This window comes from Somniosus microcephalus, chromosome 4 (assembly GCF_052327205.1).
Source record: "Somniosus microcephalus isolate GS21.2 chromosome 4, FLI_Smic_1.0, whole genome shotgun sequence".
In the NCBI taxonomy this organism is placed as follows: domain Eukaryota; kingdom Metazoa; phylum Chordata; class Chondrichthyes; order Squaliformes; family Somniosidae; genus Somniosus; species Somniosus microcephalus.
In genome coordinates, this window is record NC_140990.1 from 236,918,148 (window position 1) to 236,940,324 (window position 22,177).

At 41.5% G+C, this 22,177-nt stretch overlaps 1 protein-coding gene across 4 annotated transcripts in view; it reads right to left on the bottom strand.

Moving 5' to 3' along the window:
* dnajc10 (DnaJ (Hsp40) homolog, subfamily C, member 10) overlaps positions 1–22,177 on the bottom strand; it is a 71,105-nt gene that overhangs the window by 29,162 nt on the left and 19,766 nt on the right. For all 4 annotated transcript variants that reach the window (XM_085985943.1, XM_085985941.1, XM_085985942.1 and 1 more), the window contains exons 3-14: positions 20,293–20,455; positions 17,890–17,940; positions 15,930–16,012; positions 15,677–15,808; positions 15,231–15,324; positions 14,510–14,587; positions 13,811–13,854; positions 8,816–8,947; positions 5,619–5,708; positions 5,417–5,530; positions 2,951–3,065; positions 2,043–2,170 (exon numbers count right to left, since the gene is read on the bottom strand). In XM_085985943.1, coding sequence (XP_085842069.1) covers positions 2,043–2,170; positions 2,951–3,065; positions 5,417–5,530; positions 5,619–5,708; positions 8,816–8,947; positions 13,811–13,854; positions 14,510–14,587; positions 15,231–15,324; positions 15,677–15,808; positions 15,930–16,012; positions 17,890–17,940; positions 20,293–20,455 — 1,224 coding nt within the window. The remainder of the gene's footprint in view (positions 1–2,042; positions 2,171–2,950; positions 3,066–5,416; positions 5,531–5,618; positions 5,709–8,815; positions 8,948–13,810; positions 13,855–14,509; positions 14,588–15,230; positions 15,325–15,676; positions 15,809–15,929; positions 16,013–17,889; positions 17,941–20,292; positions 20,456–22,177) is intronic.

Here is a 22,177-nt window from a genome sequence, read left to right on the forward strand (position 1 = left end):
GCCGCCTGCTCTAGCATCAAATCTCATTTCCAAGGGCATCATATCCCTTGGACCAAAATGCAATGTAATAATAACATTTACATGAATCATGAATTTATACATAAATGTAAAAAGTATGTAGCCTGAAGAAAGCAGAAGTCCTTTATTAGTTTTGGTTCTTTATAAACTTAGAAATAACAGGTGGCCACAAGGCATTTGATCCTACTTGTAGGGATGGCGAAAAAACTAAAATTAAAATGCAGGTGGTCTGACTATATTCCAGATTCAGGTTCTTTATAAGCTTAGAAAAAGTCAAAAACCTCCCAAAGAGCAAGATTTTAAATTGTCTTGGGCCTAATTTCTCTGTTGAATGCACATTTCTGATTCTGCAAATGGATCACAGGCTGTCTACTATGTGTTGATGGCATTGGCCATCTTTACAAATAAGAGATTCTCAACTTTTCTTTAGAGCTTTGTAATTAAACTGCTTTGCAATATGCTCTTCAAATTCCTGTCACATCTCAAAAAGTGAGGATGGATTTTTGGTCTGCTGGAAGCCTTAAAGTGGAGGACTGACCGCAAACATTTTGTTTTATTATTTGCTCTTGGAACATGGTTGGAAGTGGACAAAGCCACATTTATTTCCCATCTACGATTGCCATGAGAAGGTGCTGGTGGGGCTTCGATCTCATCACATAACTGAGTACTAAAGCAATCACCTTCTTGACACTCTACAGAGCAGCACAGCTCAATAACAGGTGACCACAAGGCATTTGATTCTACCTGTAGGTATGGTGAACAAACTAGAATTAAAGCACACCTCAATAACAGGTGGCCACAAGGCATTTGATCCTACTTGTAGGGGTGATGAAAAAACTAAAATTAAAATGCAGGTGGTCTGACTATATTCCAGATTCAGGATTGGTTCTATTCTCAACAGGCAACTCCAAAAGGGCGAGATACGTACAGAAACAGAGTAAAACAAGATCCCTAATCCTTCGTGAGGTTGTTCTAGAAATTGGCAGTGGTACAGGAAATTTTAAAAGTGTCTCGACTGGCTAATACCTACCAGGAACTCAGAACATTGTATGTCACCTAATCAGAGGCAGGATTCACCCCTCACCTTATTAGTGGACAAGGTAAGTGACTATCATAAAACTTCAAATATACATTCTGTGTTCCTAATTTTTTTGAGAGAAATTATCACCCACTTGCACTAGATTTCCCTCATCAACGGTATGTTGGGGATTGGAGAATGTCCAAATTAATTCAACTTTGTTACAGTTTATGGCCATCACTGGAATTTTTGAATTTCTCACTAGAGTGGAAATTAAGTGTTATGGAGATATTAATTAAATGGATGTGATGAGTTTGCGAAGGAATTTAGGTGATGGGGGAGGTGTAGTCTATGTTAGAATAGTCATACACAAAGTTGGAAGAGAGTGGGTTTGATGGGCCAAATGGCCTTTTTTCATTCCACACTTTGCATTCTTCAATAATTGTAAGTTATCAAATATTAAACTGTTTTCTTTTGGGGTTTGAGGGCATAAAGAATTTACTTAGCATATTGAGAGTAGCACTAATGTGCTTTGCAAATAATTGTTAAAATGAGGACTGTTTTATCAGTTTTTTTTCCAAATGCAAACGAATGGTCACAGACAATATCCATATGTGCTCAATTATTGCTGGAATTTAGTAAAAAAACACTTTTAGAAACCAAGCATGTACTTAAATGGCGATAAATGGTACTTCAGTGCAAAGATAATGCTCGCTATACCATGATCTTATCTGTAACCTTCTACTTACTTACAGGCAATCTACTCTGTATTTACCTCGTACCTACCCTCATACCTCGTACCTGCTCTAATTTGGACCAGTACACCAGTTACAAGTATCACTTTATTAGCATTAGTGCAAAGCTCCAATTATGCTAAATTCAATAAAAATCAGACTTTTAATGAGTATATGGGAAAATTAGATTACACCAGGAAATAACCTGGCAAGCCAGTACTGTTGATAAGCTTATTTTCTAAATTTAAAACATATTTCAAGAAAGAGCTTACTGGTGCAAAAAAATCCACAAGCCAAGGTTCTCTTTCTTTCTTTGGAAAATTCTTCGGACTAAGTGTGATAACAGGCGCATTGATGCTCTCTCTGGCAAAGGACACTATGTCGTAGAGAACCTTCTTACCTTTTAGGATAAAATGCATCATGAAATAATGTTTATCATCTGAACGCAATAACATATTATAAAACAATTAACATTTTCATATTCATTCGAGAGAGAGAGGGAGGACAGCCTGGGCAGAGGACTTCTTTGTAGAAGATGTAAATGCTACACAACATGAAAAGAAAGAACTTTCTTTCACGATGTCAGGACATCCAAAAGTACTTCACAGCCAATGAATTACTTCTGAAGTGTAGTTACTGTTGTTCTGCAGGCAAACGCAGCAGCCAATTTGCACACAGTAAGGTTCCACAAACAGTAATGAGTGAAATGATTAATCTTTTTTGGTGGTATTGGTTAACAGATAAATGTTGGACAAGCTACTGAGAGAACACATCAAGTCACCTTCAAATAGTGCCATGGCTTCTTTTACGTCCACATAAAAGGGCAGATGAGGCCTTAGTTTAATGCTGATCTGAAAGACAGCACCACCTAAAGTGTGGCACTCCTTCAGTATTGCACTGAAGTGTCAGCCTGGAATATGTGCTCAAGTCCTGGAGGGGGCTTCAACCCACAACCTTCTGATATAGAGGCAAGTGTACTACCACTGAGCCAAACTGACACAATGCAGACCAACAAAAGGCACATTTTGTAACCTTTTCCTGTTGCCAGCCAAAGCTTACCCTAGAAATTATCTTTCGCAAGTAACCTGACCAGAAGAAGAAGAACTTATAAAGGACAGCCAAGATGTTAAGAATATTTTGTTTCAAAACTGCCAAGGTAATACAAGAACAGAGTCCTTACCATGATGTATTTCAAAGGCACGTGTTCCACTGCCTTTGAATATTACAATGCAAGGCTGGTGGAAATAGAGGTTCTTGCAGATGCGTGATCCTACATGGCAGTCAAAAGTTCCAACCTAGAAAAACACTATCATTAGTGTTGAGAAAGTATGTATTTTACCTTCATGTCACAATTTTAGGAATATTGCTTGAACTATGCTGGTATCACTTTAACAAATCATGTAAATCTCTAGCTTATATATAATTAAAAAACAATATTAACAGAAATTTGAGGGTTTTAAGTATATTGCCTTTCAGGCATAGAGACAGCCAAACATATGGCTGTGGCAACGTCAACTCCACAAGCAAGCAGGGAAGTTAAGCAACCCCAACTTCCCCCTCCCAATACCAACTTTCTCCCTTCTTGAAGGTGTTGATTCCTTGCTAGGGTATGGTTCAGCAGACGATGATTGTCATCTGGTATCTTACTCATCGTCATAACTGTTGGTTGGCTATTTGAGTGCAGGGGCACCACAGACAAGCCCGATCCTGTTCTGAACTAACGCTCACAAATGTACTTCCAGTAGGGATCACTAGATAGCATCACAAATGCAATTCCTGACATTTTATTCCCCCTCAACCCACCGAGGACAACTGTAAGACCACAACTGTAGCCCAGCTGAATTCAGTTATCTCAGCAAAGGCCAGGGATTGAACCTGGGTTTGGGAGCTCATTGATCTTATAGCAGATAGTTTACTGCATAAACCTAATAAGCCATCAAGAGACCTTTCAATCTTCCTAACATTAGACAATTACTACTGAACATCTCAGCTATAGGAACTCATTGCTTGGAAGCTCTGGAAGGTCAGAGAGAAAAGTATTGCCCTTCCACACGCTCCCCACCTCCTTGCTTGCACAGAATGCCAGAAAAGACTAGTGGAAAACAAGAAGCACCCTGCAGTATGACTGACCTGGGCAGTCTGGAGGAAGGCCTGCTGTTTGCCCTTTCTTTCCCCATGGTGGAGCAGCAATTTTCTAGAGGTCCTTGCTGCAAGGGTTTTCGAAAAACATGAGAAGCGCATCACTGAAATAGGCAAGGGCCTGATCATAACCTTCCTGCAGCTCATCAGGATCCATGTCACACAAGAGCTTTTTCCCATTTCTCCCAGATTCAACACCAACTCCAGGACTCCTAAAAACCCAGCAGCTCCCCTTAGCACAGGGTTTCACGCAGAATCACCTCCTTCCCCTAATCCATCATTACAAAAGAAAACACAGCCTGTGTAGCTCATTGAGAGCAAGATCTGAGCCATATACTGAAGGAACTGGAACGACACATGGATGCTGATTCTTACGACCTTTGCGGGCAGCTGATGAAGAAGGCTAACTCAAAGTCCTTCAACGAACATACACGCTGCAAATTTAATAGGAGGTTGCAGTGGCTACTGAAACCATAAATGGCCTTGCCATTCACCCCCCACCCCCACAAAAAAAAATTGACCTCATGCATAATCAGTAACTTCCACTGGGCAAAAGGCTTATTCAGATTTTGCTTCTATCAGCAAAAAAATGTATTGTTCAGATGTGGCACAATGTTACACCTTCCACAAGAAACATGAATGTCCTACAAATGTTTAGCACACATCAATCTGAGTGATACACAAGCTATTCATGGGATGTGGTCTTCCCTCTGTCGTCCTGCTCCAGGGCCAGACCCGCGAGCAGAGTAGGATGAGATCCAGGGATCCGCACACCAGGGAAATCCCAGTTCCCCACTGCACACATTAACATGCCCAGAGAATTTATACTGCTCACAAACCTCAATGACACCTAGGAGGTCATTGGTAGCCCTTCTGTTTGCCTTAAGATCCACTGTATTAAGGAAAAACCCCAGCCATATCAACCTTCAATAATGTAGCACTACCAAAATGTATAGAAATATGCAAAATTCTCAATATATGTATCTGCAATATAATGTACTAATTAGGCCTATAAAACCATTTCACTGCAACATACTTTTTGGGTGAAAACAAATAGGGAGCTATATTAAAGAAAGTGAATAGCATGCCTGTTTGTAAAGTGGTACAACATGATTCTCCTTTGGTAACTGAATTTAAACATAGCCTTTCCTTTTATTCATTCTTCAGGTATGAGCTTGGACAGTGAGTGCTGGCAGTCTTTTCAATTGCATGCAACATCACAAGCGATCATGATCCTGTCCTCAGCCCATGCAGGGGTCAGGTAAAATGATTCAGAGCGAGAATGAGTACTAATTTTCTCCTCCCTAACCCAGGAATGCTGAGGCCAATGGTAGCACTCCTGCTGCCATGCTAGCTAGAATCAAGAAACTCACCACAGATCAGGGATTGAACCTGGGACCTTACTGGTTTGTTCAGCTCAGTTACACATTGCCTGAACAGCAGAACCATCAGGAAAGCAGCTTGATCATACATTTCATGACTATTTAACAGGCTTAAGCAGCTGTACCTGGATATTGTCACTTTGTAGAAGAACCTTACTCTTTTTAAACTCGTAATCACCAGGCTCTGTTGTGTCACCAAACTTAAAGAAAACCAGCCAGCGATGGTGAGCTAACTTGCTCTGGAAAAAGAAGAGAATTAAGTTGCTTTTTTTGCTACAATGAGTACATTTCTGTTCCATTATTATTCCAATTTTCATTTCACCATACCTGGATTGAATGTTCAGTGAGCGTCTCCAGATCTGGTAAATACTGCATTACTTCAATATATATTTCTCTGGCATCCAAGCTATTAAGAAACTGGAAAATGTAATATATATTTTTTAAATACACAATTTAAAATAGGCTACAGAGGAGTTGTAAAAAGCTATTTACACAGGACATGCAAGGCAGAATAATAATTTTCCCTATCTGTTAGGAACTTCTTCATTATTCAAATGATAATACACCCTTCATACACCATAGGTGTACAACCTAGATTAACAAACTCTGAAGAAACCACATGCTGAGCACACATATGAAAATGTTGTTCTGACTTTGCAAATACGCGGTACTGCATGCAGTGAACTATTCCTGCACCAGCTGCAGCCTCCTGTCATCTATCCGCCTTCATCTCAAATCATACACCGTAGGAGCGTACGAAGTAATACAAATTTAGGAGGGACTCTCTGTATAGGAGCCATGATCCCAGTTATCAGGACCAATCTGTCAAAGGGGCTGTGATTGGCTACAGTTAAATCTGGACAGTTACCTTTGGTAAACATATGAGGATTGCTTCAATAAGTAACTTTGCATATGCTATCAATTGAAACCCAACTTGGAGATGCCCAGGAAGCATTTGTGAAAAGACGCTTAACCTGCCCCTTCTTCACTATAAGATGGTAACAGCGTATAATTTCTTGACAGTGTAGAATCCACTCAACTAACTGCTTGGCTATCAATTCTTAGTCACTGGTTTGCCTTGGGTTCTTGCACCATAGCAAATGCATAACTGTTGAGCTTGCCAGATTGCTTTGTACAACAGACATAGTAACTGTTGAGAGAGGAAAAAAAAAACAAGAGACTTCAACTGATAGAAGGAAGAACGGCATTCGGGGTGCCTGCCGTGATCAAAGCTCCATGATTCTCAGGTGCATTTGTGGAGGTTAAGTTAGCAGATAAAGACAAGCAGAGATGGGCTCTTTGGTATCCAAGCCAGGAAGCCCCAGAAAAGGGCAGTGCAAGCAGTATGGAGGGAGGTGGCTCAAGCAGTTAGTGTCAGCTCAACCACCCCACAAATCACAATAGTGCCGGCAATGTTTTGATGACCTCATGAGGTTAGACAAGGTAAGTGAAGGCACGAGTACCCATGCAGATCCTGAAATAATTTTGGAAGCATGACTCATACCATCCATGTCTGTACAATGTAAATGAAGAGACAAGACAGTTAATATGCACAAAAGATTCTCCGCTCTTGCAAACTACCACTCCATCTCCTCCCTTTCCTCTCCAAAGTCCTTGAGTGTTGGTACCTCCCAAATCCGTTCCCATCTTTCCTGCAATTCCATGTTCGAACCTCTTCAATCAGGTTTCCGTCCCTGCCACAGCACCGAAACGTCTCTAATCAAAGTCACAAATGACATCCTCTGCGACGGTGACCATGGTGCACTCACTATCCTTCCTCATTCTTCTCGACCTGTCTGCAGCCTTTAACACAGTTGACCACACCACCCTCCTCCAATGCCTCTCTTCTGTTGCCCAGATGAGTGAGGCTGCCCTTGCCTGCTTCCACCCTTACCTATCCAGCCGTAGTCAGAAAATTTCCTGCAATGGCTTCTCTTCCCGCTCTGTTACGTCTGGACTTCCCTAAGGATCTATCCTCGACACCCCTCTTATTTCTCATCTACATGCTGCCCCTCTGTGACAACATGACATCAGGTTCCACATGTACACTCACGACACCCAGCTCTACCTCACCACCACCTCTCTCGACCCCTCCATTGCCTGTTATCAGACTGCTTGTCCTTCATCCAGTCCTGGATGAGCCGCAATTTCATCCAATTAAACATTGGGAAGACCAAAGCCATCGTTTTTGGCCCCCGCCACAAATTCCGTGCCTACACCACCGATCCACCCCCTCCCTGGCCACACTCTCAAGTTCATTCTGGAGGACCAATGTCTCTTTAACCAATTACATCCCAGAATGAAGAAGCAATCAGATCTCCAAACCATCTCTGTTGTATAATTTCAGATTCAAAAATTGACCAATCACATTCTAGCAAAACAATTCTTTTCAACATATATCTGCTAAGACAGTTCCTTATCTATCCTTCTACAAACCTTTAAAAGTTAAACTTATAATAAACACACAAAAAAGACAAACATTCAGGAAAATTTTACATCGCTGGGGTTTATGGACACCCTTGACCGTGAGCAGTTGTGAATCAGAAAGTGCTGTTGTAAGCTAGATGGGAGAGTTATTTCCAAGGTGGATGTTGAATGAGATGAGGTTAAAGGAGGGTAGTGAGATATGGGTAATGACGAATACAAGGATATGGTAACAGAACACAAAATAGGTGGGCAGTGGGAGATGGCAAGATTGAGGGGATGGCTATGAAAATGGTTAGGTGGACTTGTGGAGGGAGAAATTTAGAGCGAGCAGGAAGGAAGTAAATTCATCAAAGAGAGAGGGTAAGGGAATTAAGGTGAACAATGAAATTACCAACGAAGAGGAATCGCGCTGTCCAGCGGCATAGCGAACTGAGCAGGGAGGATATTTCGGGGAGGATCTTGGTATGATAATTGGTAGGGGGCAATAAACAATGAGGATTTTAAAGGAATGGCAGGAGGAGTGGAAAATGGCGAGGAGCTCAAAAGAAAAGCTGCCAGAGAAATGGGTGAGAGGAGGTGGTGCAAAGTGAAGTCAGGTGGGGAAGACTTGAGAGTGGGAAATTGTTGCTGTTATGAACCAAGTTTTGTCTAATGCCATAATGCTGATGCAATCATTCACAATAAAGTTGTGGATGGCAAGGGCCTCATTAGAAAACCAACATTTGTGAAGGGAGCAGTGGTTGTGGATCCCAAACACCACCAACACCAACATGTACTTCCATAGCACCTTGTATATAACAAAATGTTTCAAAATGCTTCCGAGAGGCGCAGATCAGGCACAGCAGGAATTGGGACAAGGTGGTGGGGTGACTTTAGGCTTGGTTGAAGACTCAGCTAATAGATGGAGAGATCAACTTGTAGTTTTTAAATCAAATACAAAAACCAGGTTTTGAAAATCAAAGTATTAATCTGCATGCCTCTTGAGTAGTCAATTGTATAGGGTGATAGAAGTGGAATAATGTTGCTAATACTGGTCAAGTCTCAAGATACAAACACTCTTGTATGTTTGTTTTGCATATTTATATATAAATACATACCAAGATCCCACCTTTCTGTTTTATGGTAGAACCAGGTGGAAAATAAACTGTCGTACTGGTGGTTATCTCTAAATCTGTGCAAAGTCGAGCCTGAGTGGAGCAATCCATCCAGCCCACGTCAACAAGTCCCTCCTAAGGATGAACCAAACCCATGTTGGATTTAATACAGAACATCAAAAGGTTTTTAATAATCAAATGCAAAGAACAGACTCTTTAAGGGTTAGTTTTCTTCCTAGTTCCAGGGTTGTTCAAAAATTAAATGTAAATTACAAAATTCTCCAGAGTGTTTATCAGTAAGAAACAGCAAAGTCAAAGCAGTAGAGAGCATTAACAGGACTATTTTCACCTCCGTGAGGAATTACCTTGCCTCTCTGATGAAAAAACAAAGATGGTAATTCACCGACACAAATCCACATCATACCACTTCACGCACATCACATTGGAGCGCTAAAATACTGCCTGACTATACCACCTTTATTAAGGACCCGTACATTTTGTAGTTCTCTTTTGTTCACTGAGGTGATGGATATCAGAACTAGATAGTACATCTCTACTTTCTGTCACAGTATCAACATGAACCAAATGCAGCAAGATTTCTGCAACTCAGTCCAACATGCCCTAGCTGCCATCTCAGGATAGCGACTCCTGTCCGCATGAGAGATTCTACAATTTCACATCAGATTGACACGGGAAGGGGTGAACAAGCACACTCACCAAGACTGAGCCGGCTTCCAACAATGATTGTCATTTTCAAGGACAGCATGTTCCTAATACTCACACCAGCTATTCTTGCAGCCTTTATTGGAATTTATGATCATTTAAAAATATTTAAATAAAATATAAGATCAGGGATATGAAAAAAAATGTGCTAGACTCTGTGGCCTAGAAATTGGGTATAGCCCCGCCAGCTCGTTTGCGCCGAAAATTTTGCGCCCGCCGCAGAGCCAGTTGTGCCCGCCCCATATTCACTTTCAGCGCCCCAAAGCGGAACCGGGCGCTGTTCCAGGGTGTGGCCGCCCCGCTTGGGGCGCTGAAAGTGAATTTCAGCGCTGCCGGTCCCGCTGCGCCACCCGATGCAGTGCGGCAGGCTGCTGTACTGCAGGCCTCCCCCTTCTCTTAAGGGGGAGGTGCCTGCAACGGCCGGAGCCCCGAATGCGAGTGCCGGCAAAAGAGCCCGGCACAACGGAGAAGTGCCGGGCTCCACGGAAACCAGCTGGCAATGCCGCGGGGGGGCGGTGGAGGAGGCCGGGGAAGGAGGTGCGGGCAGGCGGCCGCCGAAAAAGCGGCCGGCCGCACCTCCACCTTAAAGCGCCCCGCTAAGGCTGCTGTAAGGACCCGGTCTCCCGATGTTGTTAGCGGCCGCCACGGAAGAGGCGGCCGCTACTGAAGATGGGGATCGGCGTGGTTTCGGGCGGTACCAGGGCACTGCGCACACCGATGACGTCATCGGTGCCGGCGCAGCGCTACTGGCTAACGCCGATGTTAGGGCCCACCTAATTTCGGGCGCAAAAAAAATTCCGGCGCAACCCACTCTTTCGCCCCTAAGTGGGCGCTAACGCAACTGAATTTCTAGGCCTGTATATTTGTAAAACACAGAATTGGAAGCTGGAAACCCTAACGAACATATTATACTGATCTGTGCATTGTTCACAGAACAAATGGGACTAAATTGGTAGCTGAGGCAAAAAATCCCCACTGAGAACTGTGAATCTAACAAATACAAACTTTAGATTCACATTTCTCTACAAATATTTTTGCTAATTATCTCACCTCCATTTCTGAAAGTGTTGATTGCCACTGGCTACAGTTTGATAGCCACTAGGTGTGTTTCAGTACCTCACTCCATAATGTTGGTCGGCTATTCAGCCATAGGTTGCATTATGGCAAAACCAAATTCTCTTCAACCAATGCTCATACAAATGCACTTTCCAGCAGAGATTACTGAACAGTAGTCAGAAGTAGGAACTGACAATTTTCTCTAGCTAAGGAGTGCTGCAACCAACTGTAGATCTCTCATCACCACCCAGCTGAGAACAGACAAGTCAAGAAGGAATAGGAATCAACCTTACTCCACAAATTTATGTGGTTCATACTGTCAAAGATATTTTAAATCAACCAGTCTCTATGACTGCATCAAAGAGTCAATCATGGATGGCACACTTTCAGTGAATGGAAAAACATAAGAACCTAAGAATTAGGAGCAGGAGTAGGCCATACGGCCCTTCGAGCCTGCACTGCCATTCAATAAGATCATGGCCGATCTTTGACCTCAACGCCACTTTCTAGTCGGATCCCCATATCCATTGATTCCGCTAGAGTCCAAAAATCTATTTATCTCAGCCTGAATATACTCAATGATTCAGCATCCACAGCCTTTTGGGGTAGAGAATTCCAAAGATTCACAACCCTCTGAGTGAAGAAATTCCTCCTCATCTCAGTCTTAAATGGGCGACCCCTTATCCTGAGGCTATGCCCCCTAGTTCTAGACTCTCCAGCCATGGGAAACAATCTCTCAGCATCTACCCTGTCAATCCCCCTCAGAATCTTATGGCCTAGAAATTCAGTGGGATGCGCCACCCGTTAGCGCCTTAAGAGGGCGCTAAGTGGGTCGGAAGCCACTGGCCACGCCACCCGCTAAATTTAGTGGGACGCTAATGGCGGCGCTAGACATTAACGCTGCGCCGCTACCGATGATGTCATCGGTGTGCGCAGCGCCCTGCTACCGCCCCGATATTTCGTTGCACCCTCTGCTTGAACGCTGGACGCTATTTGCGAATGGTTCAGGGGGCCTACCTGCGGCGGTAGAGGCGCTAATTAAAGGAGGTGCGGGGCGGCCATTTTTTTTTGCTGGCCGCCTGCCAGCACCTTTCCGCGCTGCCGTCCCCGGCCTCCTAAGCCCCCCCCCCCCCCCCAGAGTGCCGACTGCGTTCCAAGAGCCCGGCACTTCTCCTCGGTGCTGGGCTCTTTCGCCGGCACTCGCGATCCTTGATCGCGCTGCACAAGGCCCCTTCCCTTTAAGAAGGGGAGGAAGGCCTGCAGTACTGCTGCGGCATGTTGCGCTGCGATATTCAGCTGCAGCGCCCCAAGAGGGATGTGGGGCGCCTCCAGTAGCGCCGCGCTTCCCTCTGGGGCGCGCAAAGTGAATTTCCGGCGGGCGGCCGCAACTACTTCCGGGGCACTACTTTTGGCGCCCCAAACGGGACGCTACTGAATTTCTAGGCCTATATGTTTCAATGAGGTCACCTCTCATTCTGCTAAACTCCAGAGAGTATAGGCCCATTGTACTCAATTTCTCCTCATGGGGCAACCCTCTCATCCCAGGGATCAATCTAGTGAATCTTCGTTGCACTGCCTCCAAGGCTAGTATGTCCTTCCTCAGATAAGGAGACCAAAACTGGGCACAGTACTCCAGATGTGGTCTCATGAAAGCCTTGCACAATTGTAGTAAGACTTCCTTGTACTCCAACCCACTTGCAATAAAGGCCAACATGCTATTTGCCTTCCCAATTGCTTGCTGTACCTGCATGCTAACTTTGTGTTTCCTTTTCGAGGACACCTAAATCTCTCTGAACACCAACATTTAGTAGTTTCTCATAATTAAAAAAGACCCTGTTTTTCTATTCTATTCTTCCTACTAAAGTGAATAACCTCACATTTCCCCACATTATGCTCCACTTGATTACCCAAGCACTTAACCTGTCTATATCCCTTTGCAGGCTCTTTCTGTCCTCCTCACAGTCTACTTTCCTACCCAGCTTTGTATCATCAGCAAACTTGGATACATTACACTCGGTCCCTTCATCGAAGTCATTAATATAGATTGTAAATAGCTGAGGCCCAAGCACTGATCTTTGCGGCGCCCCATTAGTTACAGCCTACCAACAGAAAAATGACCCGTTTATCCCCACTCTCTGTTTTCTGTCCGATAACCAATCCTCTATCCATGCTAATATATTTTCCCCAACCCAATGAGCCCCTATCTTGTGTAGCAACCTTTTATGTGGCACCTTATCGAATGCTTTTTGGAAATCCAAATATACTACATCCACTGGTTCCCCTTTATCTACCCTACTAGTTACATCCTCAAAAAGCTCTAATAAATTTGTCAAACACGATTTCCCTTTCATAAAACTATGTTGACTCTGCCTAATCATATTATGATTTTCTAAGTGCCCTGTTACCACTTCCTTAATAATGGATTCCAGCATTTTCCAGACGACTGATGTCAAACTAATTAGCCTGTAGTTCCCCGTTTTCTCTCTTGAATAGCGGGGTTACATTTGCTACCTTCCAATCCGCTGGGACCATTCTAGAATCTAGGGAATTTCGGATGCTCACAACCAATGCATCCACTATCTCTGTAGCCACCTCTTTCAGAACCATAGGATGTAGGCCATCAGATCCAGGGGATTTGTTGGCTTTTAGTCCGATTAGTTTCTCAAGTACTTTTCTCTACTATTATTAATTACTTTAAGATCTTCACTCTTATTAGCCCCTTGGTTCCCCACTATTACTACAAAACAAAAAAGAGTAGACTAGGCCTATATTCCCTTGAGTTGAGAAGGAGAGGTGATCTCATTGAAACATATTAAATTCTTAAGGGGCTTGACAGGGTAGATGCTGGAAGGATGCTTCCCCTGGCTGGGGAATCTAGAACTAGAATAAGGGTCGGCCATTTAGGACTGAGATGAGGAGAAATTTCTTCACTCAAACGATTGTGAATCTTTGGAATTCTCTACCCCAGATGGCTGTGGAGGCTCAGTCGTTGAGTATATTCAAGACAGAGATCGACAGATTTTCGGATACCAAGGGAATCAAGGAATATGGGGATAGCGCGGGAAGATGGAGTTGAGGTAGATCAGCCAAGATCTTATAGAATGGCGGAGCAGGCTCGAAGTGCCGAATGGCCTACTCCTGCTTCTATTTCTTATGTTCTTATGTATGATCTTCAACAGCATGCACATCAAGTTTTAATTTCACAAACACTGGACTTACCAGCATTCCAGCTAACTTAAGTTGTGTCTGTGAAGACAAGCAATCTACAAAACAAAAACAGGGCATGAAAAATTTCTATATTGTTCCAAGCAACTTGTTCATGAAAAATTCATTTAGACTGAGATCAGTAACAGAAGTGGTGCCAATACCAAGTTTAATATTTTACTTCCCACTACCCCTCTGCACAACCCAAATTAATGTAATCACGCATCACTGGTCTCTTTCCCCCACAATCAGCTGATCAGACTATTAGAATAGCAAAATACTGCGGAGACCATTATGTTGCATTCCTACACCCGAGTTCACAGCCATGTTTCCTCTTTTCTCGTCCGTTCCCCACACCGGTTGTGATATCATCTCCCTCTGTTCCTGACTCATCATTTATTCAGTTCTAGATTTCACTTACCTTATTCATTCATGTAGCTATCTAGTTAGGTTGAAATTCAATATCAGGTCTGTGTTCAGCTCATTGGTTTATAACTTAAGATCAGATTTCACCTGACTTAGTTAGCAGTATGGTACAGTTAATTGCCAGAAGGCAGATATTGGGACTTAAGGGAGCACAGAATAATGAGAAAGAAGTGAAAGAAAAAGAAACTGAAAGTTTGTAACATAACTATTCAATAGCAACAAATCTCATTTTTAAGATTAGCCTATTCTATAACCAGAAACATCTAGCAAAATCACTTTAGTTATTACCTCCTGTTTCAGCACAGAAAGTGACCAGCCATCCAATCCCAGAAGAGTACGCTGTATTGAAAGCACTTGCAAAATTTCCTAGCAATGAAAAATCATGGTTAAGATTCATGCGACATATAATCTTCCTGAATAATTACATTACAATGTTAGTTTAGTTGCAAAATGTTGTTAAAGCAGCAATCCAGTGGTGTACCAATGTGTTGGACTACAAATAACTCTTACACTGCCCGTCAAACTTTTTATTTTCCTTTTTATTCCCTGCCAATTTTTTCAGCCAATGTTCTCCTTTCTCCTCTCTTTGCTGAGATAATGCTCAGTAATGTTCGTCACTCTCTAATGCCTTGTCCAAATGGTTATTAGTCATATATGACAGCAAGTGTCATCAAATTGAGCCTGATCCCATCCTTACATGAAAGCACAGACTGGGGCCTAAACTGGGACTTCCCCGATCTTATGTCCAGGAGAGTAGAATTTTTCAGCTTTAACAAAAAAAAATGTAAAGCTAAAGCACAGAGGCAAGAAAAGCCCCAGGTACAATTCCTAGTCTCTGCTGCATTAGCTAACCTCAGCCATGGCAGCTGTCGAGTTGCATACAATAGGCCTCAGCTGCTCTTGGTTGGGTGTGAGGAAAATCAATTCTACATACACACACAGTTTTTGTTATGAGCTTAAAAACCTGAGTGTTTTCTTTATATGTCTCCTCAAGAGGCACAGTAGCTACCTGCCCATAATTCTGTCACCTGGCTTGTGACATACTTCATAGCAAATCTGACAAGTTCCTCCTTTGATCGCTCTCCAAAATATTTCACTGGGCTCTACAAAAATAAAAACATTTCAGCAATTAGACTATTTAATGATTAATGAACAGGCTATGAATATGTCTATACCATTTTTATACAGCTCCAAACTCAGTTTAAAAACTCAGATCACAATTATAATGCTGCAGAACATGTATCGCAAGTTACTTCTCATAGCAATTACACTTTATATAAGTTATTAAAAAATTGCTATTTTTCTTTCTGCTAATTTCTTCAGATTACTGTGTTTCATGATTATATTGATAGTGGACAAATACAGCTGTTTCAGTTATGCTGTGTTTCACGTATATGCTGGTAGAACACTATCACTTGTGGAAAAACCAAGTCCAGACTTTTGTTTGATGCCTACCCCGCCTGCTTTAAAGATGTAGAGACTTGGGTAACTGGTGATTCCTTTGGAACGACACAACATCCGGTTATCCCCACAGTTGACCGCTCCTATGCGGATTACTCCATCCAGCTCTTTGGCAAATTCTCTCCACTGGAGAGCAAAAACAATGCAGGTTTAAATATTTAATCTCATTGTGAAAAATGGACCACCTTGAGGTGATGATTCAAAGCATTAGCTTTAACAGGTGAAATCCCATTGGCATTAAACATACCGTAGGAGCCAGATCATGGCAGTGTGAGCATCGAGGGAAGTAGAAGTTTACAAACCACAATTCTCCAGAGGTAACTGCAGCATCTATTAACAAAAACAAAACAATTGGGTGCAACTGCATGGAAATAATCGCAGAGAATTTGGTTGACACGGAACATAAGCATCTGTCAAATCTCAGTATGAGAACTTGTCACTGGAAAGGCTCAAGGATAATCGCTAGACCTCTGGCAGGTCATTTATTCTTGGCAGATTTTTCAGGGTGGGGGAAAAGGGAGAAGAAAACATTTTCACAAGGTAGAAAGAAAAAGGTAATTTTTGCATGAATTTAAAAATATTTTTAACACACCATAGAGTAGTGTTGCTACTAAAAGGAAACTTCTGGGTTTGTGAGAATCAATAAACCCACAATTAATAAACATCTATTGCACCTCATAATTCACTAACAGAAATCCTGGAAATAAAACTTGTTTGGATTCAAGACACAAAAATAGCAGTCTGGATGCTTTTCCTCAGAGATTAAGCTGGACGGCAAATCATTTTGATCTGATATACTCTGTCATCTAATGGATATTTACAGAGAAACATTAATAGAGGGTTGGGACAGGTTACCTGCGTGATCTCAGCCACATCATACAGGATTTAGTGAGTAAAACACAATGGGTAAAAAATTTAATATGAACAAGTAAAAGTAAAGCAATATGGGCATAAAATTCTGGAAACCTACTGCAGGTCAGGCAGCATCTGTGAAGAGGGCAGCGAAGTTAAGGTTTCAGAACGAGGGCTGAAGTCAGGAACGTTCACTTGTCTATTCTCTCCACAGGTGCTGACTGACATGCTGCTGTGTTTTTTCAGCATTTTCTGTTTTTGTTTCAGAGCAGCATTTGTAGGTTTTTTGTTTTCATTGCGTTTGCTGTTATTACCCCAGGCATCCTAACGTGGAAATCCTGAAGTTGTGATCAGTCATTCACTGCACCAACACTGGCTGCGCTGTTGACCCCCACATAGCCGGCAATCAGTGTAATCAGGGAAATCAGTGAAACTGACAGAAACTTGGGTTTTTACGCAATAATATCGCTGTTAAATACACCATTAAAAGTTAAGACTGTGTTGGATTAGGTGTAACTGGGGTTTTAACAGCGTATTGACTTGTAAACAAACGTTATTACCCTGAAAAACTGATTTAAATTTTGTGGAGTGTCAAATTTGATAAAAATTACTAATTTTAAGACACTTTAAAAGATATTTAAAAGAAAATTTGTTCATATTTATTTCAGGTTTACCTTTTCCCCATGCGAGAGCCCAATCTTTGTTTTGCTCTCTATAACATTTTTAAAAAGTCAGAATTAAAAGGAGCTTCTTCACTTCCTGGTTCCCTGTCTGAGAATTCTGTATTGTGATTGGCTACTTAGACAGCTGGTTGACATCACAACAGCTCGCACTATGGAATTCCCACTAAACTACACCGAGCTCAACTGAATGTTGAAAAAGCCAAACTTCTCGCCAGAGAGATCACAAGATCTTTGTGGGCAGCTTTCTTCAGGGCCAGCGGTGAACGCCTTTGCTTCGCCGCTGACCACAAATTGCGGGCCATGGACTTTGTCGTCATTTTGTTCGACTCCAGTAGCAATGTGGAAAGTTAATCGGTGTGCACGGTGTTCATCCAGTTTGTAAACATTTAATCACATCATTTACACAGGTAAGTATAAAAATTTGACAAAAGCAGTCTTCCAATATTTTAAATAACTATCATTGAACACAATACTGAAGTAGTGTGAGATAGTTCATTTTGAAAGCATGTTGAATAGAAAAGACACACACATTAACTTGATGCACAGCATGTCCCAGCAGATGTTATAAATATAAACAAGTTATTCCAAAGAAACCAATTCCATCCAGGAGGACTACAAATGTTCTGTACAACATATATATTTTCTAAAATGAAATTCTAAAACCAAACTTACCAAAGTCTCCTTTATCCAATGTGATAATTTCAACATCATCATCATAAATGCCTGGGAGAGGAAAAAAAAACAAAGTATGAGTGGGAACCATCTAAACTCTCTTTGTTTTTGTATTTATTGATCTAAACAAAAACATGTCACATCTATTTAATGTTTATTTCTGTAGTTATATCTATTAACATTTTAAACTGAAAAACAGCAGAATATTTCATTGTTCTATTGATATTTAGTGCTAGTAGAGGGTGCACAATGAGGGAGATAAATCTTGTGTGTTATTTGTTACAAGAGTAAAATAGCCACATGAAGAAAAGTTGTTAAATGTAACTTGGGAAAAAAAAAAATAGAAAAAAACTATTGCCATACAGTGATGTAGATGGTCATAATTCATACATATATTACAATTTAGATTCCATCAAATAATTAAATGAAGATTATATTGAATGAGGGTCATACTGTAAAGGTGTAATTATGCTTTAACTGCAGCATTGCAGAGAAGCAGTTGCACTTTGCACCAACACTGCAGTTAGTGTAAATGCAGCCTGAATCCAGTGTCAAGGTCTGACCTGACACTGGAGCAAAGCAGAGTGAAACTCCCTGGCGTAGGGGGGGGGGGGGGGGGTTTCAGTCCACTTTATTTTGTATTGGCTTCAGGCCTGGACACTGCTTTACACAGGTTTAGCATTGCTGAAAAGCCAAAACTATTTTGCAGTAATCCTAAACCTGTGGTGCAAGTATAACGCAAGAGCTTGAATCCCTTTTGCTGTATTTTACATAAATAAAATCAGAACTTAAAAAAAATCAAAAAACAAAGCCCCATTTTTCACTATACTACACAGAATGCACAGCACAGAAATAGGCCATTTGGCCTAACTGGTCTGTGCCGGTGTTTATGCCCCACACAAGCCTCCTCCCACCCTACTTCATCTAATCCTATCAGCACATTCCTTTCTCTTTCATGTACTTCTCTAGTTTCCCCTTAAATGCATCTATATTAAATCGACTCAACTACTCCATGTGGTAGCCAGTTCCACGTTCTAACTACTCTCTGGGTAAAGAAATTTCTCTTGAATTCCTTTATTAGATTTATTAGTGACTATCATAAATTTATGATCCCTAGTTTTGGACTCCCCCACAGTGGCAACATCTTCACTACGTTTACCCTATCAAACCTGTTCATAATTTTAAAGACCTCCATCAGGTTACCCCTCATCCTTTCCTTTTCTTGAAATAAAGAGCCGTAGCCTGTTCAGTCCTTTCTGATTGTTATAGCTTTGGTATCATTTTGCATCTTCCCCAGTGCCTCTATATGCTTTTTGTAATATGGAGACCAGAACTGTGCACAGTATTTTTAACGTCCAACTGTTAGATACTGTATGCTTACTCAAAGACATTAGGAAACCAGTGCAAGGGAAACAGTGTGCAGGTTTCTTCCATAGGTTCTGTATTTTTCTTATATACCTCTAGCAAGTTTAAAAAAACAAGTTTAAGGTTCCTATTTTACAAAAGATACTGGTCCCAGACTGGTATCCATATAGTGCAGCACACAGGCAGAAGGCCCAAATTACGCAGTTAGCTGTATTACACTGAGCTCAGCGATAAAGGAACATTGCTCATACGTGCTTGGATGTTGAACAATGACTGGGTTCAAACGGTGACTAGCTTCAAACAAGTTCGAGTCAGGGGTTCAGAGGTGAAACGCGTGCGCGCATGAGTCTGCACGTGCGTGCTGAAATTCCTTTTTTTTTTATAAACAGGGTTGCCCGTGCGATAAGGCCTCCAGTTTTTACACGAGAAAAAAGCAGACGTAAGTACTTAGTTTTAAAAGGTAAGTGGTCTATCAATTAAAGTTAGAAATTTTTTTCAACAGGTTTATTATTTTTAAAGACTTTACAGTAAGGTAAGTGTATTTTTAGACCCGATTTGTTAAAAAATTATTTTTTTCAAAAATTTGAATAATTGTTTAAATTAGTTTTTTACAGTTATTAATAGTTCATTTAATTAGTGGGATTTTTTTTAACTTTTATTTGAAGTTTAAGTACTGTTTTGGGCGCCCGGAGTTTTCATGAGTTTGACAGTTCTTACTATCAAACTCATGAATTAACTTTTGCAACCTCCGATTGGTTGCCCAGTGCTCACGTGATCCTAGCTGGCTCATCGAACTAACTACGCCGCTGGATCACGCAAGCACAGCGCGCCGGGAGCTGAACCGGGCCACTGACAGGAAATCCATGCAGGGCCAGGCTTCAACTGTCGGCGCGCTAGGTAAGTGTAGGTCGGGGGCTTACACCCGCGGGAAGCCCCCAACACCAATTTCTGGGCCATTAGATTTCTGTGTGACATGAAATGCATTTATACAACATAGTTTCTATTGGCAGAGTAATGTAAAAATATATATTTTCTTACCAAAATCATAACGATAGAAGTTCCAGCTTTCGTACTGCCCACCCTGGTGATCCTGAAGGCCTTTCTCACCATATTTATCATATTTTTTTCGAAGATCCTCATCTTTTAAAACTTCATAAGCTCTATTTATTTTCAAAAAGTTGTCATGTGCTTCTGGATTATTCTATTAAGACAAGAGAGTGACAAATACTCAAACTGTTCAATATTGGTTAACTTTGAGGAAATCTGATGTTTAATTTTTTCTCTGTTGAATATGCATATTCTGGAAATTGCAAACATTTGATAGTAGTAGTAGCCTGGGCTGTCTTAAACCAATAGTCATTAATAGAAATATTCTAGTATGTATTGTACCCATCTTGATCATTCATCAGGTTTGATGATGATAAAATAACTAATTAAGCTTCTATTAATAAGCACAGAGTAAAAATAATCAAGACATTATGTGCAATACTAGGATTATTTCAATTCCAAACATATTGCCAAATTGCAGTTTTTAAAAACTAAAAATGTAATGGAAACTCGACATGCATTTGAGTAAATTAGCCATACTTAAATAAAAGGATGGATTAGTTACTATCAGGAGAATTTTCTAATGGCCTGCAGTAGTTGTGCATGTGCACATCCAGTGCAAGGGAAATGGGTCTGAAAACCCTGTGATGTGGCAGTGTCCATGTGTTCCAGGACTGCACTGCCAATTTTTTTTAATGTGTCACTAGGCTGCGCTGGTTTTGCAGGAGGCTACAGCGCACGGGCCTCATTAAGGGTTCGAAAACAATGGTAGACCTTCTCCACCCTACATTTTTTGTGGTTTTCCCAAGAAATGTGACAGCATCACTCAGCTTCTGCTATTAACTCCACTCCCTTACTAGTAATTCCATTCCCTCTGCCAATTTGCTCAGGCTGAACCAGGCAAAACCCGTACATCCTGTTTGACCAGTGTTGAATTTCAAACACCACATCGCAAAGATTCGCTGTCTCCTATGTTCTTCTTGCCTCCATTAACTACAATTCATCCAAAACTCAGCTGCCCATATATCCTATCCTGCAGAAAATCCCACTCGCCCACTACCTACATCCTTACTGATCTACAAATTCAGTACACTAGAGAACACCATCATTTTCAAATCCCTTCATGGCTACTCCCCATCCTACTTTTGCATCCTCCTCCAGCTTTAGATCCCCTCCAGCACCCTGCAGTCCTCCTACTCTGATGTTTTTTGCATGCCCTGCCCTTCATCCCACCATTGGTGCCAGAGTTTTCAACTGCCTCATCTCAATCTCTGGAACTTACTATCAAAACCCTTTCACCTGCCCTCTCTATCATTAAAGGCTTTCTTAATACCCATCTTTTCAAACATTCTAACTCTCCTACCTTGGCTCAATGTCCATTCAGTTTTATTTACCCATCTGTAAAGCACCGTGGGTCATTTTTCTTCATTAAAGTAATTCTATAAATGCAATTTATTGTCGGGGCTGGGGGAGAAGTGTCCTATAGTACAAGCCTGCAAAAGTATCTTAAATGATAGTGGTGTGCTGCTATTCTCAGAAGAGAAGTCACCATGCAGTACACAGGAGGCTCAGGCAGGTCCTGAGGGGGGCAATGAGCCTGAGGTTCAAGAGTTGCCAACAGCACAAAAGCTGCAGTGAGGAAGGCAAATCTGACAACATTTGAAGAGAACCATTTCAATTAAAGTTTAACGATAGTACAGCACAAGTATTGCAGAATACATGTTCCAAATGGACTGGTGTACCAAACCCAATTAGTCTTTATTTGAGCTCAGTCACCATTCATGCAACAGAAATTTGCCCCAGTACAAATAAACTGACTGCACCAAGTGAAAATGTAATTCCAATCATTTATTGCTCTTAATTGCTTAGTGTACTT